The 18,790-nt window shown below is 46.0% G+C and overlaps 1 protein-coding gene across 2 annotated transcripts; it reads right to left on the minus strand.

The window, feature by feature from the left end:
* Positions 1-351: 351 nt before the first annotated feature.
* si:ch211-136a13.1 (HHIP-like protein 1) lies at positions 352-13,082 on the minus strand. Of its 2 annotated transcripts, XM_053872946.1 has the most exons (14): positions 12,447-13,082; positions 8,718-8,982; positions 7,631-7,910; positions 7,431-7,556; positions 7,233-7,376; positions 6,429-6,541; positions 5,050-5,190; positions 4,734-4,808; positions 4,532-4,658; positions 4,296-4,441; positions 4,143-4,224; positions 3,358-3,440; positions 2,981-3,214; positions 352-1,653 (listed from the first exon to the last, which is right to left on the minus strand). In XM_053872946.1, the coding sequence occupies exons 1-14, from the start codon at positions 12,753-12,755 to the stop codon at positions 1,043-1,045; spliced, it is 2,736 nt and encodes a 911-aa protein (XP_053728921.1). In that variant the 5' UTR covers positions 12,756-13,082; the 3' UTR covers positions 352-1,042. The 2 variants fall into 2 exon arrangements, with proteins under 2 accessions (XP_053728921.1, XP_053728920.1); XM_053872945.1 differs by having other exon boundaries at positions 4,532-4,808.
* Between the last annotated feature and the right edge of the window lie 5,708 nt (positions 13,083-18,790).

The raw sequence follows: 18,790 nt of genomic DNA on the forward strand, positions 1-18,790 counted from the left end.
ATTGTCTGTTTTCACAATAGCACGGCACAGTACGTACTGTGCACAGCAACACATCACCATCTAGCAAGCGGCTCTTTGTGTGTGTTACTTTGGATAGATGACTGAAGATGACAGTGATGCTTTCGAAAGTTACCCTCATGAGAGCTGTTTTAGTCATACAATGATGTTTGCGGATGATATAGCGATTTGCCATTTGACATCCAGGGTATTGGGTAAAGAAGAGAGTGCAGCCGGGGGGATTGGTGTGAAGAGTCAAAATGGTTCACCATCTGACAGAAAACGTTCATGAAAAAACATTGTTTATTCGGCTCGGAAAGACATCTAATACATTCATAACCCAGAATGGCCAGCATTTCCTTGACTTGTTTGAATTCTTTCAACAACAACAAAATGAAAATATATATCCTACAGCCACCTTGGAGAAAAGGCCTGTTGTGAACAGTCCAAAAACTCGTGAAAACGTAAACCTCAAAAACAGGTTTAAGCGTGAGTTCCAGCAGTATTGTATCAACTTTTACATTCAGATCAACCTCAAACAGCTAGTGTGAAGTACGTTGATCACTTATTTCTCTAACTTCCTGTTTGTAAAGTGCATTGATCGTATTTGCTGCGATGGATTCAGTCAAAATAGCTCCTGTACTTTACATGGTTTCATCCCTGTTGTGCGCTAGCTTTTGAGCATTAGCTCTGCTCTTTATTGGAGCGTATCCCACGACGGTTTCACCTGAAGTCAATAGTCACAGTTTCACCTGGACAGCAGGGATTTGAGGTGACACTGAATCAGTCCGGATCTCGATCTGACCTTGAGTTAGTCGAATGAGGAGCCATTGAGCAGCTCACCAGGCCGTGCCAAGGAAGCCAAACCCAGCAGCCTCCAAGCCCTTGAGCAAGTCTCGTGCTTGGGTTTTGTGGTTTGAGATTTGCTTTGCAGAATGTAATAAGAGGATATTAAATATTAGTATGGTTCTGACCAGCCGGGACTGAAGTGGTGTGCCGTGGCTCGGCGTCTTCTTCTCCTCGCTGTACTTTGTTTGACACAGTCCTAACCACAAATCACTCCGACATCCTCGGAGTGAGCGCAGTTGTGCTTCCCGACCTTGGATCTCTTGCACGCCAGCAGCGAGGCCTCACTCCCCTCACACTCCACGTCGTCCAGTAAGATCCTGACGGTGCTGTCCGCCTCCCCCAGCGCCGCCCTCTTCATCACCGCCAGCGCGGTGGTGAAGCCCAGCTGTCTGCACACGACAGTGCCTGCCTTGCTGGTGAAGAGGTCGTCACACACCGTCCCCCACTCTCCTCGGACGAATATCTCCACTCTCCCTCGATCGACTAAGCCATCTGCGCTCACCAGTCGAACGGAGCCGGCATGTATCCGCCGGCCTCCTTTCCCTCTCTTCCTCCCTCTTCCTCTCTGTCTCTTATTCACCTGGTTGGCCTCTCCGGCGTCCGTCTCTCCCAGCCGCACCGTGGCGTCATGGCTTTTTGGATTTGTGGTCGGCGATGGTCTGGAGGTGGTCATCACTCTTGGCTGGGCGGCAGAAGGGTTAGCTGCTAGTGGATGCTGGGTGGGGTTTCCTTGTCTTCTGGAGGAAGCGGGTGTGGCCATAGGAGCCTTCCTGGAAGAGCCCACTGTCATGGCGGCTGTGTAATAACCTAAGGGAGAGACAAACCCGCTTTACTCAAACATAGGTGGCTGAAACAAAGAAACACAGACAGGTCAATTTATATTTTTAAATTATGCTCTTTATTTAAGGCAAACAATCGAAGGAATAACATTAACAACAAAAGATCCAAGGTAATTTCAAGTATTATGATACCAGATTCAGTTAAATAAGTGCAAATGTTGACATATAAATAAGAGCCTGAATGTGATGAATCATTGTACCAGCCAAAGATTCAAACATGGTCATGGATTTGAAATGGGATGCATCTGGGGTCCACCTCCGTCCCGTGTCCAGTCTTACAGTCGAATTCAAATTCTTTTGGATTCGATGTGTATGTGACACATATGACAATTCAAATGCTAATAAGGCATTAAATTATGAATGTGAAATAAGTGAAGGACGAAAAAATCCAGGTAAAGCCACAACTTTTTTTGTATGCTGATATTTTGTGGATGTCTTTGTTGTGCATCTTTAATGTCTTTGTTGTTATTTTGCTGTGGCACTAATAAAGGCATCTGATCTGACCTGAAAGGAAATGAGCTGCTTGACGGAGGTCTGCTCTCCCTGAGTGCTTTTCTATTTCACGTATTTGGCTCCCCCTGTGATGGCGTTTCACGACTGTCTTTGAGATTTAAATATTGACAACTGCATTTCCTTTGAATGAAAATGTGTTAACGTCACTCGTGCATTTCTTCTGGCTTTTGCTTGGAGGGAGAGGAATTCCACGGGTCGTGGTGCAGTTATTACACTTTGGAGTCTTAACTTGATAAACTATTTAAACAGAAGACACATCAGTCTAAACAAAATAAACATGAATACAATAACAAAGGGTTGGATAATTGTAAACAGCAGCTGAAATAAAGAACCCAACACTAGAAGCTCTGCGATGCCCAAGAAACCGCCTTAATCTGACCCATACTAGTGAAGTGAAACACAGGCTTAGTGAAAACTTAAAATGAAAACCCTACATTTCCGACACATACTACCAACGTCGAGGTCAGCTGCCTTCCTCAAAGTGTCTCTGAATAACAGCTTTTTTTTTTTTTTTTACCGTAAAAAGGTTCAACAATAGCTGCCAACTCGGCGATATACTACTCTATATGCAGGATATGTAGCCGTTAAAGTGCAGCAACTGAAATGTAGATAGTTTCAGATCATGTGAATGGAATAACAGATGGGAATGAGCAGAAAGAGAAGACAGACTGATGCGCCTCTGTTGGCCCGTCCACGGGCCCAAGTGTGGACCTCTTGCCCGGTGGGTTGGACAACAGACACACTTGGCTCTGTCTGGTAACCAGACGCGGCAGCACGCCTACCAGTGGTGGGTGCAGGAGTCGCTGCTTTGACTGTCGGCGCCTTGACTGTCGGCGCTTTTCGTGTTTGCCCTGTTTTCCTGGTGGTTGTTGCGGCCGCTGCTGGAGGTTTCTTGGTGGGGTTTTTCACGGCCGGCGACGGTGTAGCTTTTCTTGGTGTTTTTGTTGTCGGCGGTGGTTTTCTTGTGGTGGTTGTTGGCGCAGGCGTGGTTGTGGGTTTTTTGTTGATTATATATTCTGCAAACATAAAACGACAACACAAGTATCGCTTAAATGCTCTTAGGCAAATTAGCAGTGGAGTCCATGACATGCAATGAATGAAACGCTGCTTCATTTGTTTTTCACCGCCATGGCCCGAAGTGAATGGTCTGGTTTCTCACCTTCTTTTGGGTAGAAGTGGACGAGTTTGCCCTTTATCTTGACGGGGGAAGGTTTGACACTGCATTTTCCAGGAGGCGCTCGCCTTTTTGGAAGAAAGGACAAATTCAGTGTCAATGTCACGGCATTTAAAAAACACAAAAACTAATCATTTTCAGTTTTTGTGTCGAGATTCAACTGAAATGTGTTATCAGATATAAAAATGTGACTTGTTTTTAGTCCCGACTCCCAATACAGTTTTCCTTGCTGAGAATAGGAATAGAAAATTGGTTCCTATTGACGGCACATTAGAGGACCATTCAAAGACATTATTATATGATTAAAAGAAATAAAAAGAATCGATGCCTGTTGGTTGTTCTAATTCATATTGACAGTATATTCAGGGTTTGATTTGGGAGCGACATCTAAAACATCCAAAAAGTTTTAGAAAAACTAAAAAAACTAAATGGTTGTTTTGAGCGATGTATCAAAACAGTGTTGCTAGAATGTCTTTGCTCTTAAATGTATCTTATTCAGTTTTATTATATTTAATTATTTCATTATTTTTCTTTCCTTTCCTTTCCATTTGTTTCCCTCTTTGCTTTCCTTTCGTTTCCTCTTCCCCCTTTCCTTTCCTTCCCAGTCCTTTCCTTTCCTTTCTTTTCATTTCCTCTTTCCTTTCCGTTCCTTTCCTTTCCTCTTTCCTTTCTTTTCGTTTCCTCTTTTCTTTCCTTTCCTCTCCTCTTTGCTTCCCAGACCTGTCCTTTCCTTCCCACCCATCAGGACACAGTTCTATCTTGTGAAATACCTGGAGGGATCCACGATCTTGTAGATGACTCCTGCTCTTGCTTTTGCGCTGGGCGCCCCAGTGGCCAGGAAGTACAGCTCTCCTGGTGGGACGTTCGTCGCGGTTAAACCCAGGACAGAGAAAAGCCAAGCAACACATTGATCAAGTCATTACCAGCCTCATCCTCAGCAAAGGACATGATGTATCTGTAGTAACTGTTGATAAGTTTGGGGAATCTGCACGTCTGGTCTCGTCCCATACAGATCTCATTGTACTGCCATTCTCCAGTGGTGGCGTCCTCCTTCAGTGACATCAGACGCCTGAAGTGAAGTCAAATCCTGTTAGCAAGTCCAGGTGCGAATTGTTTCATCGCTCTGATGGGATGTGTCGGGGGGAGGGGAGGAACACACCCACTCATGAAATCTCCAAATATGTAGAGGCCGTTAAGATTGGGCATCTGACAGCCTCTGTAGATGTAGCCTCCAGTCACCGACTTCCCCAGTTTGTGAGGGTAGGCGAATATGGGCAAGATGTCGTCTGATGGAAGCAGAAAAAAGCCAGAGTTTTCCATCTGAATGAGCATGAAAGAGCAGTCCACACGATGGACCTCACCCAGAGAAGAGTTCTGACACAGTTTTCGATCGTAGCAGCTGAAGCCTTCCTTGGCTCTCCAGCCATAGTTCCCTCCTGTCAACAGAGAAATAAGATTTTTAAGTGTGTGATCCCAACAACAGGCTTGATTCAGACCTTCAGTTGTGTCTGATGACTCAGCAGCTTTGACTCATGAAGAAAACCAACGGAGAACAATCCGCCATAAGCAGTCATTTTGCTGTAATTGACTTTAATTCTAAGGAATCAACTGACTCAGTGTTTTATGACTTGTCATTACGCCCTGTGTTTAAGGGTTGCTTGAGCGAGTGTAATGTACCTTTAACAATCAGGTCCACCTCTTCGTATTTGTTCTGGCCGACGTCTCCGCAGAACATCCTGCCACGTCCCAGTCCTGTCGTGGGGTCTCCTCGATCGATGGAGCAGCGCCACATGTTCCGCACGCCGTATGCATAGATCTCTGCAGGACGGCACCTCTCATGAGGGAACTTGCTCATGATGTTTGTTTTTTGTTGTTGTTGAAAATGATACATTACACTCTGAGCAACAAGCTAGATCCTGATGAACTGTCAGTTTCAGTCTAAGGCTGTGCACCATGTCTCCCCCTAACACTAGCACTTAACAGTAGCACTTGGTTCTGAGCTCCCTCCACTATGACGCTCCCTCCTCTATGACGCTCCCTCCTCTATGAAGCTCCCTCCACTATGAAGCTGCCTCCTCTATGAAGCTCCCTCCACTGTGAAGCTCCCTCCACTGTGAAGCTCCCTCCACTGTGAAGCTCCCTCCACTGTGAAGCTCCCTCCACTGTGAAGCTCCCACCACTGTGAAGCGCCCTCCACTGTGAAGCTCCCTGCGACGACCAAGTGAAGTGACTGACGTCCCTCAGAACTGTGACGACACTTGATGAGGTCACGAGTAAAGACAGCGTGTCATTGGCTGCCGTGCTGTGTTTTGTTTCCTGTATATCCAGTGTTGGAGACGTTTTGGAAATGCCAGCTCCAACGTTTCTGCAATCTCTTGCATCGGCACTGATTATGTCACTTGATTTGGTGAACCAACGGAGAAGAAATGGGCGGAGCCAACAAAGGGAAGAGTGGTCCTGGCTACTAACACGTCCCTGTTGTCCTGTCCAACATTGTTGTGAAATCAAGTCCTTTGGTCTCCTGGACATCTCTCCACACTTTATATTCCCACTTGGTTTCAAGTCAGCTCCAGAGCTCCCTGGGTTTGAAGGCGAGTGCCCTCGGTCTTAAGAGTATAGGGACACACCACACTGACACGTGACACGCAAAACTCAGTGTTGGGGTCAAAACCAAGTGTTAGGGGGAGAAAAATTTTAAATCTAAATGTAAAGACTTGTACAATACACCAACGTTCTAAGCTGAGTTTTTGCCACAGAATTCTATTAACAACCACTGAACTCATAAAAATAAATGAAAGTAAATGTCTATTTTTAATTTTTCTGCCTCTGGAAAAATACCACACTTATCTCTGTGCCTCTGTGACTCACCACACTAAATATGCGCCGGTTATTTTGCACAAATGGTTCAACAGCAAATGGCCTTCATTTTTCCAGCATTTGGGGACTAAGTGTTTCTGTTTGTTGAACAAAGAACATTCATATTGATGGCATTTGAACCTTTGGTTTGGGCCACAGTTTCAGATGTGTGCGGTCAGTCTCATCAAGTGAGGTCTCACCTGGTCGTGTCTCCTCCTCTCCCAGGAAGGGATTGTCAGAGGGAATGCTGTACGGAGCGCCATCGTCGTTGTTGTTCACATCGACTCGCAGGACTTTGCCGAGAAGCACCGACCTGCCAAAGCCAGCAGAAACAATTGAGGAAAAGGATGTGGCTTCAAAACAAATCCATCATAAAGGCCCGACATCATCGGGGTATATCTCAGTAGCAATGATAGGAGGCTTTGACCTTCTTCTCTCTCCACGGGCTGTGAACAAACCACTTCTCCCCAAAGCCCAATTTTCAGCTCTCGCTCCTTCTCTCCCCCACATACCAATGAGCTGCAGGCCACAAGGTGTAATGTCAATATTAGACTTGGCCAGGCAGCTCCTCGCTCCTTCCCAGGGCAGCACCTCTTTAGGAAGAGATGAAACCCGAGCGTCCAGAGAAACCAACACCTCACCTAATCTGAAGTGAACTCTGTTGCGTCAGACACGCAAAAATACATTCATCGTAAGAACTTTATGCAAAAATGAACATGCCATTTTTTGCACCTGAAAAAAGTGTGTGTGTGTGTGTGTGAAAACAATCAAAAGTACAAAAGAATTGAGGGAAATAATAAACAATTGTAACTAACCCTTAAACCTGCTCTTTATAGGTCAATAAAATGAAAATGTAAATCATCAGCAGCCGTGAAGTTTAGTATTGCAGCAGAAAACCAGGGACCATTTCTACATTGTGAGCTTCATAGTTTGACAGGAGCCTTGTAAGGAGCAGTGAAAGGGTCGAGGAGAGACTGAAACAGAGGTCAACCATGTCGTCTTACTTGTTCTGTGCGTTGCCAAACTTGCCAAAAGGGTCGCCGGCTCGCCCCCCGTCACCGATAAATATGTAGAGGTATCCGTCCTGGCCGAAGAGAAGCTGCCCCCCGTTATGGTTGGACGCTGGTTCCACCACCTCCAGAATGGTTCTGGAAAGAGTGGGGAGGTCATCGAGCGCGACCTCCCGCCTCGGCCGTGCTCACCTCTCCGAAGAGTGGTCCAGCTGATTGTCGTCGTGAGGCGACAGTGTGAACTCGCTGATTCGGATCCGCTCCTCCTTCTTCACAGAGACGGAGTAATAAACGTAAGCTTTTCTGACTTGGGAGAATCTGCGGAAAGAGGATGTGGATGTTGAAAGAGTGATTGGTCGTGACACACCTGAGGGGGTCTTGTTGTGACTGACCTCGGGTGAAGGGCGATGCAGAGGAAGCCCCTCTCGTCTCCGGTCCAGGGCGACGTGAGGACGGCCTGGGTCAGGTTGAGGAAGGGCCTGTCGATCCTGGACCCGTTGGCCAGGTACACCCAAACGTACCCGAGCTGCTCGGCCACGAAGAATCGGTGGCTTCCGTCGTCGGCATGAATCATGGCGACTGGATTTCGGAGTCCGTTTGCCACCTCCTGTAGGCACAACTCCAGGCAGCCCTGAGGGTCCGCACGGACGGACCCCAGGTTGGCGTTCAGCTCTGCGGGCGGAGCAAGGAACAGAGGAGGAGTGATACACACAGTATCATCATCTGAAGTTTTCTGCTGACGTGTGCGCCAGACAAGGTGAGCCGAGACTCCTCTGTGCTCCTGGTCAAACCCCAGTATTCTGGGCTGCTACAGACACATCAGCGTCAGACAGTCAGGGACTTATGGGCCATTTCCCTGACCGTACTTTGGTGTAATGATGCGGGGACTCAATGACAGCCCGCGCCTGTCTGGAGTCTGAGTGATCGCAGCAAGCCAAGCTTTCATAATGGAGTTGGGCCCAGGGGCCCCCAGTGAGGCCGGTATGGAAATATGACCATGAACGTCTTGAAATATTCCAGATTTTTTGTATCATTGTTTTATAACTGTTTGGTGTATTGATGCACGTTTATTTACTTCTGAAATCCTTCTTTGTGTAAGCACAGTTGTATCATATTATATTGGCATTTTGTATTTTTTTTTATTGCTCTTCCTTTTTCACACATCATTTCTGCAGTTTTTTTTTAAATATTATAATTAAATTGTATACTTTTTTTCTCATCCCAGGCAATTGTTAGTTTATTTATTACAATTATTTTTGTTTTTCCAGTCTTTTAATTTTGGAATTTCTTTCCCTCAACACCTAAAATAATTTTTATTTTATTATTTTATAATAGATTTTATTTATTTATTTTATAGCTTTTCTTCAGTCCTTTTGCAAATCATAAAATAAAAAACAACAACAACATGCTGCTCCTTTTAGTGTGTTTACAATAAGTGAGCATTGTTTGTTGAGTGTGGTTTATGGTGGGAAAACTCACCTGTATTGGTGAGAACGTTAGGGTAGCAGTACTGCTTGTCCTTCAGCTCCAGAAAGTCACAGAACCTCCTCTGGTCGTCTTCAATACTCGCAGTGAAGTTTGCCAAGTGCTGTGGCCCCACGAGATTTTCCATCAGGAGGCTGAGAGTGTAGCGACACTGGTGCCAGTAGTCGCTGCAGTAGGAACCACACAGACCTGGAAGGACCCTCATGGGAGTGTTGGCATCTTCAGCATCAAAGAGGTGAGCGGCATATGGAGAACACTCCTGCCCAGAGGAAGAAAACAATGGCTTGTACTTCACCTCACACTCTTTAGTTAAAGGATATGAAGATATATTCAGTGGAAACGGTAACAGAAGCCAAAGAAACGCGTCAGTGTGACCATCAGCAGTCGCATCTGTTCACACGAGCACATCAAAATCCATGTGCACTCCGATTGCCTCCCTGCCTGAAACCTTTATATCCAGTATCAAAAATCACTTTGCAGTGTTTTCCAGACGTGAGGCATTTGCCATGTGTTTCGACGGTCCATATCTGAGTATCCTGCAATACCAGTGACCTGCTTTCATGACCCCAAAATGATGTTTAGTTTCATCCTCTGTTGTGCTTTTTTTAACGTAGTGGGCTCAAATAATAGCAGGGTAACTGGATGGTATTTCTGCTTTGTTTCACTACAGACTGAACGTTGTCGTGCTGCTAGTTTCTTGGAACACCAACACACCCTGCCGTTTTAAGTGAATGGGGAAATGACTGCAGGTTTATTTGGGGCGGAAGCGATTCAAATGATAATTTGCCAGCATCTGCTCGTGTCAACAAAGCAGCTCCATATTTAGCGAGCAGTTGAATTTAGCCCACCGGGCCGCTGGTGCCTCACGGTGCTGTCTGGTCTAAATGAGAGCTGGGAAGGTCCAGTCAGTCATTATGTCACAACCGCTTGGTCCACCACACCCAGCGTGGTGGAGGCCAGGGTGGAGGAGGCGCCGTGCTCTTCTCGGACTCGGAGGAAATCTTTTCTTTGACCTGATGCACTGGTGTGTGTGTGACATCACTTCCTTCAAGTCGCCTTTCCTTCTTCACGACTCCCTCAGTGTTTGTTCTTCACGGCTCCCTCAGTGTTTGACCAGTACAGTATCACTGCAGAAATCTAATACGTCCTGTTCAGCAGGGAGGAAATGGTTATTTGGTTCTGTCGGGAGATGATCGTTCCACTGGACACAATCTCTCTCTTTCTCTGTCTCTCTTTATCTTTCATTCACTCACTGTTTTCCTGCCAAAAGGCTCCAGTGGAGCAGCTGGAACAGAGGCTCCAGTGTGATGGGCTTCCTGAGGATTCTGACCAGTGGGGTCTTCCTCTGAGCCAAGGGTGGCCACTGACACATGAGAGCATATTGTTGGCCTCCATATCAGCAGCTTTTTAATAGAACATTTTAGCGCAGAATTTTGACCTAACACAGTGGTGCAAAATAAATATTGTTTTTTTTTCACAAGTTGTAAATAGGTAAATACTTTTCTATTCAATGAAAAATATATGAGAAGCATAAATTAAAATAAAATAAAATAAGCAAATGTATTCAAAAGATTTACAAAAATATTTTATATAAACAAACATATGTAGTTACAGAAAAGTTACGATAATAAAATACATAACTAAAATACAATCAAATTAAACTTTTTTTCAGTTTAGAATGAAAGTCATTGGAAGACAATGTCTTATAGACGATTGTGTAAAAACGGACTGCTTTGTTTTGAGTATTTCCGGTTAGAATTAAAGGAAGTCTCAGTCCAAGTTTGCTGTTGTGACTATAAGGGCAGCAGCAATGAAGTTTAGGATGCTCAGTTCATCTTATTGTGCTGTGAGTTCAGGGTTATTTTTACATGCTATATGTTTCCACGATGAGGTTGAGTGAAGTGAGTGCTGCTTCAACACTGCAGCTCTGTCATTAGGCAGCGAGTACAGCCCACACGTCTTCAGAGGAACCATGCGATCCGTAATTCCAGTGATAGAAACCTGCATTTAAGCAGACCAACATTTGTCACTGTCTTTACATAGCTCCTGATGCAAGCGTCCCATCATCCCTCCTTCACTCACGGAAGCTAAACATCTCAGTCTTAGTGAATTCAGTGACTCGTGCCAAGTCGGCGTCGGATTGAGCGAAAGTGCTGACTCAGAGAGAAGCTGTTATTACTGAAGCTTAAATAACAGGCGCGCTGTGAGGTACTTAACCGGAGCTGAATGCTGATGACTCATTGTTTAGGAGGAAAGATGTGAGCGAGTTTCTTTACGCCGACAAACCTGAAGCCTGAGCCTTGCTTCCTTCTGACCGGACCCTTCTCTCTGCCATCGCAACAGGGCGGCTTCACTCCGCTCCTTTAGAGCTCCAATAAATCACGGCTCGCGACAAAAATGCTTGCAAAACCGGTTGTCATGGCAACTCAACACACAGCTTTGCTACTTAAACATGGTTCTTTTTAGACGTTTGTCAAGGTGGCAAAATATGATTGAGACGTGAATCTGTGTCCTCATTTTCAGGCTTTTGACACCAGGCTTCAGAAGCCCATCAGATGCTGCCAGATACTCTGTGTTCTGGGTCCCACCTCTCCATCAGATGTTTGGCAGGGTCAGCTGCTGTCTGTCTGTCACATATGGTCTGAGCTAAACTAACTAAACTCAGTTGCTATCTTCAGTGACTCTTGGAGTTTGAAGCGCTTTATTGAAGCTGTCAGTCAGACGCTCATTTGTTTGTGGGATCAACAAGGGAGACCAATGAGAGACAAGGCTGAGGTCACATGTTCGCCTGTTAGCTTTACAGTCAAGGCAGTGCAAAAAAACTGTGCGTGAAAAAAACTATATTTCCTTTTTTGTTTTTTTCCTTTGGCAAGACCTTTATTGACCAGTCATGACTTGCCGTATCACGGTCTGTTTGAAGCAGCAGCTCTGGTCTGAATGTCTGGGATCTCAGGGGCTTTCTACAAAACGGCTCAGGTCAAATGCCTTTTGGATGAACGAAATCCAAGGTATGAACTTCGTCCCCGGAGTCCAGTCTGCTTCGGGGAGCGGACATGACGTGACATTTGACTACGGTCCTCATTGGAATTAGTTGCTCTATAACCACTTACGTTCTGAAGAAACTGGGACGACTGCGAAGGAAGAGGTGTGAAGTAGCACAGTGAGTCACACAGTCTGCAGTGTGAAAGGCCCCGAAGAGTAGAGATCAAACTGAATGGCAAAATTTGGATGAAAATATCTAGTGATGGGCCAGTGAGGCTTCATGAAACAGTGTCCTTATGTTTGGAGCTCAATAGGTGGCGCTGCTGGTTTAAAATTGAAATGAAGTTTCATTAAAATGGTTGTTCAAGTGCAAAGATTTTAGAGCAGAGAGCGCCACCGAGTGGTCACTGGAAATAAGGACACTGTCGTCGTCACTGAACATATGTGGCCCACTTTCCTCTCAGGTCGACTTGTATCCGATTCTAGAGAAAACAGGCCCAGACTTTTATATTTTCAAACGTGAAACTTATTCTCAAAGGGAAAAAATGTTGATGCTTTAGTGGGTTTTCAAGGGTCGGAACTGTGATAACTCAGCAAAATGAGATGAAACGTGGGGGTCGGGTCCATGACATGGAAATGCTGTGGACATTAGATGCAACCTATGCAACACAAAAAAAACCCTGACTCGTAAGTTGAAATGAAAATGGATCAGGTACACGGTGGTTCCCACAAAGGTCTCACCTGGCAGAGGATGCTTCGAATGTACTTCCCGCAGGTGAAGAAGCCTGAATGGTCAAAGTGATCCATGATGCCGTAAAACCGACTGGATATCTCATTGTCCTTGTCCAGATCACAGCAGCCAAACTTGGAGTACTCTTTGCAGAAGACCAGTGGCTCCCGGGGTTCGAACGGAGGCTTGTAATCCAAACACTGGGGATGGCAGCTCCCCCTCCAGGCCAGGAGGACAGCGACAAGGACGATGGAAAGCGCTAGACGGTGGAAACTGCTCCTCCAGTGGCAGCCCCTCAAGTCAAGCCTCTTTCTGGTCATGTTTTAGTGAAGCCTGCCTCTGATAAGAAATTTTTATATATTATTTTAATGTATGGATCATAGAAGAGGAGGAAAATAGTCCATCTTCCACCTTTGTGTCACGCTAGGTTTGACTGGACTGTATGTCAGCTGAGGCTTGGCTGTTTGGATCACACAAACATCTCACCTGCCTGCAACCTGGAGCGTGTGCTTCAGCTCTCTCTCACTCCACCATCAATCATTTCACAAGAGCAGTCTGGAAACAGTCCGATCCCCAGCTACTCCAGACTCTCCATGACAGCCGGGAGCAGCGGTGCCAACCAGGCGAGCGAGAAAAATCATCCAAGACGAGGCCAAAAGGAAAGGACTGGCATGATGCTGTCGTCACAGCAGCCGGCGAAGAGAGTCGTCCTGCGGCTTCAGCGAAGCTTGTATAAAATGTTTGCTCCCAGCGTGAAGTTGGGAAAGGCCTGCTCTGTTTGCTCTGCACGTGTGCTGCAGCAGGCAGGGTCCATGCACACAGACAGGCGGAGAGAGAGCGTCTTTCATTGAGACACAGAGCCACGCTGCAGCCTGAGATCCCTCCTTCTTCCTTTCCTGCACCTCCTCTCAGCTCTTCAGTTGCTCTCTCTCTCTCTCTCGCTCGCTCTCCTACAAAGACAGGAGCATTCTTCGCTGTGGTCTGTCTTGCCCTGAAGCTGCAACTTTCCACATCTCCCCCTTCAGCATTCCCAGGCTGCCTCCTCGTCTGGGCTTCCCTGGGTGTGCGTCAGTGCGTTGGATGAATCGGGACGTGAGCTGGAGGTGCAGACCAATGGAGTCACACCTCTAACTCCACTGTGTTCCTGTCAGAAGGCGCTGGATACAAAAGGGTCTGACAGATGACTGATGTGGTATTACGACGAGACCCTGGATATACTTTGAAATGTCAGCTTCTTTCAGTCCCAATGTCCATCACCAAATACAAATGTTCAATAGCAACAGCTCTGAGATGAAAACGGCTCAAAACATTTCAGTCAGACGTGTCAAGCTGAAGGAACAGGAGCTGAATCCAGCCGAGTAACCTTGCATGCATGTTGATATTTGGAGCGACGACACCTCAGTGTTGAAGAGAACAGAGCTTCACCACCAAACGTTCCCTCACTGGAACCCTTTTCCAAAGGCCTTGCAAACGACCAGACACTAAACAATTCTGTTCTATTGTTTATTTTGTTGCTGTTGTTGTTAAAACCAGGCCCCAGACTGGATGGATTTGGATTTGTTGCACCTCTCAGTCTCTGTCTTTCAGTCGTCGCTTCACCCTGATGGTGACCTGCGGACTCGGTCCACACTGAGGTGCAGTTTTATCTGTGTCCATTCCGCAGCTTCCTGTGGTGGAAAATGTATCAGAAAAAGTTGAATTAAAAGCATCGAACGGGGCCACGATATCGTAGCGAGCAAGTCCTGTTGTATCTGTGCGACGTGGCTTTGTATCTTCCTTCCTAAAAGTTGGCGATGACTCCCGCTGACGACAGCCTGTTTGTGAGCACATGTGGTTTAAGTTGTGGACATACCAGCGCCATCTGTGCGCCATTAATGCCGAGCCACCTTATGGAGGAGCGAGGCTCCCAAATGACTGGCCGAACATCTGACTTCGTGTCGCTGCGCCGAGCCACTCCATCGTGCAGCGCAGATGTCAGTAACAACAGGCGGATACAATCGCACACTTGAGTCAAACTCGCTCCATGCGCCAAGTACAAAGAAAAAAAAAACTGCTGACGGAGCAGAAACGGCTCATAAACAGCACTAATCCTTTAAAATGAGTGCACTGATGCGTCATCATTCCTGGTTGAAGACATAAATGTTTGAATGAAAGTCAGCCAAGTCTCAGTGTGGGGCACTGTCTCACACACACACACACAACAACTGGAGCAAACGGCACAGACAATGAGTCGTCCCTGAGGTCAGAAGGTTACACAAACACTTCAGCAAACCCAGTCCACTCGTCTCGACTCACCTCCTTAAGAATTCCGTCACTCAACAATCGGCTCGCCCTGCACCTCATCTTGCCTCCCTATGACCTTTGACCCGTTGAGCCCTCTCCCTGTGATGACACGTGGCTCGCGTGTCATCATAAGCTAAACTCGGTGGATCTAATACTCGCGATATCAACACACATGATCATAACTTTGCATCAGTTTAAAGTTGTCTTCCACTCCTTTAAGTCAGTCCAGGACATCTGCGCTGATCAGCCCCGCTGATGGACTCAGGGCTGTAAATAGAGATAAAGGCAGTGTTGAGTCACAGCTTGTCATGAGTCAGGTCGAGTCGTCCCTGCATCGACTGCCTGAAAGGATTCAGCCACATCTGTTAGTGCTGAACTTCACATTTTTCACTTTTAAAAGTGAAGGTTTAGTCAGGATAAGTTCACTTCCAGGAATGTTGTTTTCAAGTTGACCTGCTGGAGCTGCTTCGCAGAGGGTCGGCAGACATCTGCCTTGGTGGATCGTTGCGTAAAGAGACAAGCGAGGAGGAGTTTTGGGCGTCGGAGGAATCTTTGCTCTGACGGGAATGAGCAGCGCACGCTTGCAGAGAACACAACGGTGTGGCAGTGGAGACCAGCTCACCCAGGGTCCAGTCAAGATCATGGCATAGCTGGACTTACAAACTGTTTGCCACGTTGGAAAATACATCAATGTGTTCATGAGGTCAACTCGACTCCTGGGTAATATAAATCATTATATTTAACAATAAAAATAATACATTTGTGTTGCATTCGGAGCTCTGCTATTCCCCTCTTCTCTGTGATCACATGCGGCGTTACTGGGCAGAAAAAGCTGCTTGTATTTTGACTCGGGAATTTCACACTCATGATTTTCAAAAATGATCAGAAGCTGAAGCAGCTCGACCGTGACATACTGTAATATAACCGTAGTCGATTCTGAGACTAGACCTTGAGAATGTGAGACCAGCTTGATGTCTGTCAACACAAGAAAAGTAGAGAAAACAAAGTCAAAGAAAAGCAGGGGCTGTCCTGATTTCAGGAGGTTAAACTGAGGAGTGAGGTCGACAAAAGAAGTTTCCTCGATTTTGAGATTTGCCGGCACATACCTTGGGTTCGAAGAATACTCAATCCACCCAGAATGCATATTTTCAGCCAATAAAAAATGGTGTCCAAAGCTGTGAAGAAAGCCAGGTATAAATGTCAGTATTAACTTCATTGATGGAGATAGAACTATTAGGAAAACCATTGTATTATGTTAGTTAACGCCAATATTGTGGATTATTTACTTCATTGTTGGATGACATTTATTTTACAATCGTTTGTCAGTCTTCTCCTTCTCCTTCATCATCCAGTCCATCCTCACCTCCTCCATCACCGTCTGGTACAACAGCGCCACCTCCAGGGACCAGAGCAGACTGCAGTGCTGAGAAGGTGATGGGTTGCAGCTTGCCACCTCTTCAGGACCTGTATGTCTCCAGGACCCAGAGACGTGCAGGTCGGATCAGAGCCGACCCTTCTCACCCTGGACATGGACTGTTTGTTCCTCTTCCCTCTGGCAGGAGGCTACGGTCCATCCAGACCAGAACCTCCCGTCACAGGAACAGCTTCTTCTCCTCGACCGTCAGACTGTTTAATTCGTGAACAGCCTTTGTTTTTATTTTATTTTATTTTATTTTATTAATTATTATTATTATTATTAAAACAAAATTATAACAAAATTTATTTTAATTTTTTTTATTTTCGAAGCACTTTCCTAGTTGGTGGAACCCCCACTGACCATGGCAATAAATTCTGGTTCTGATTCTGATTCTTCTGAATTGACAGAGTGAGCGGTGCTTTTGCGTAATGGCGCCCCACACAGTCCAAGGGTCGAGCTGCGTTTAAGGAGTGGCCCATTTCCAAGTCCATACATCACCCCCAACACTGGGCTTTGAAGGTCGAGGGTTAAGTCTGAGGCTTGAGGGAGGAATTGGAACTCACCTTAACTATAACTGTGATGTCACTTGCATTATTGTTATGACTGATATCCAGTGAAGGATATCCGTTATCCTCCGTGTCTAACCGAGATGAAGGAGGGTTAGAACTCTCAAAGACTCACTGGCTCTCTGCAGGCAGAGGAGCTGGCGTGGGAGTGAGTTCAGGGTCAGCTCTTCTGCCGCTTCACTTTTCTGAGTCATTACTGCCATCTTCAGTTCACGTCTGAAGCCCATTCTTTTCTTTTTTTTTCCTTTTCTAAACTGCATGGAAGCTGAGACCAGCGATCACTTCATGTTTTAGACTCATCGAGCAACACCCTCACGTGACACAGGCCATTAAAATCTCCACATGTAGTTGTCCGTGAGGCTGGGAGAAGTTGGAGGAGACCTTCAATTGCTGCTCCATTTCAGTCAGCGGTTACAAAGTTGATCAAGAAAGGCAACAGGGAAAGTGAAGATAGCAAGGTCACGGCGTTTGCAGTGTTTATTGGACCAAGTGAAGTTAAGTTAAGAAGCTTTAACGCTGACTGAAACACTTAAAGAGTCAAAGTCATGGAAGTAGATGGAGGAACAGCAGCTGCAGAAGTAGAAGTGCTGGGCACAAATGCATCAGCGTTGCACTTCCTTGTGTTTTGGGAGGCTCTTCAGTGGAGAGAACACAGGGATTCAAGCGAGACGCGCAAGTGGGGCGCCGTTGCCCGTGACCTCATGTGTGAGGAGCTGCGTCAGAGGCAGCAGGCCACTTATCCGGTGAGCCGAGAGTCGCCTCGGGCAAACCGCTGAGTTGAGTTCAGAAATGCTAGATAATGAGGGCAAATCTATCTGGGCAGAATCAAAACAAGTGTCTGTGTTTACACACTGTCAACAAAGCTTCCTCCAGGGGAGGATGTTCTCGCGCAGGGATCCACACTCTGCGACCAGAAAAGAGCTTTTCATGAGCCGAGCGGGCTGCGGAAACATATCAAGCCATTCTTCAGTGACTCAAGTGAGACGCTGAATAAAAACATGCTGTTTCATGAGTGTGAGTCACCACAATAAGCTATTAAAAAGTATTTCTTTCAGATTTTTATGCCATTTATTTTGACATAATTAAAAAATATATTTATTTTATTTATGTTTTGTATTTATATATATTTGTATTTATGTATATGTTTTTTTTTCATTACATAAATAAACTGAATGACAGTTTACATTTTTTGTACATTATTATAACAAATGTCATGAGAGCACCCACGTGACTGGAAGCTTCATTAAGCAGCATTCCACCATAGTCCACCAGGTGGCGCTGTCTGCTCTAGAATCCTTGCCTTTCAACAACAACCACATGAGACGACCTCTTTCTGACACCGAGAGCGCCTCCTGCTGACAAGTGGAAATAAGGACATGGCTTCAAGACGCCTCATTTGCCCATCACAACACGTAGATGGCCATTCTGAAATGGTGTCGGGAGTCATTGATAACTGCATTTGGAGGCAGGAGTTTGTGGGAAAAACATTCAGTCGACAGCAGCTTGTGTTGCCCAGGTTCATCCAGCTATGGAGAGTTGGCGGCCATTTCAGGTCATATTCTCCTTTTTTTCTGCCATTGTATATAGTAAATACCTGTATCTATCCCTCAAGATAACCAACATTATTTTTCTTCACGAATCACTGCTCATTTTCATCCAAATTTTCATCATACAAATGGAGAAAACAGTTGTGCTTTTACGCAATTTAAATGACGCAGTTCTCTCTATTTTGGCTCTGCATCTATCGTGTGAGCGACTCCGCCTCTCTTTTTGCGTGCCACTTTACATTTGGGTGCGTGACTCCATTCAAATCATCTCATTTGTGTTTCCAGCCATCATCATCCCGAGCGGTCGCTAAAGTGTGTCGGCCAGTGGGAGACTCACCCATCCGTCCACACTGGCCACTGTGAGCGTGATGTTTCAAAAAAAGATTAAAGGAGGAGGAGGAGTGGCGCGTTGCAGCTCATTAGCCGCAGCGGCAGGATGGCGACTTCTGAAGCTGAAATAGGCCGTAAAGCTTCAGAACAGACACACGCTGGCATCAGGCTGCGCTCCTCAGATGGGCCTTGTTTTAGACTAAATATTGGCG

The sequence above is a fragment of the Synchiropus splendidus genome, chromosome 8 (assembly GCF_027744825.2).
Source record: "Synchiropus splendidus isolate RoL2022-P1 chromosome 8, RoL_Sspl_1.0, whole genome shotgun sequence".
NCBI lineage: Eukaryota > Metazoa > Chordata > Actinopteri > Syngnathiformes > Callionymidae > Synchiropus > Synchiropus splendidus.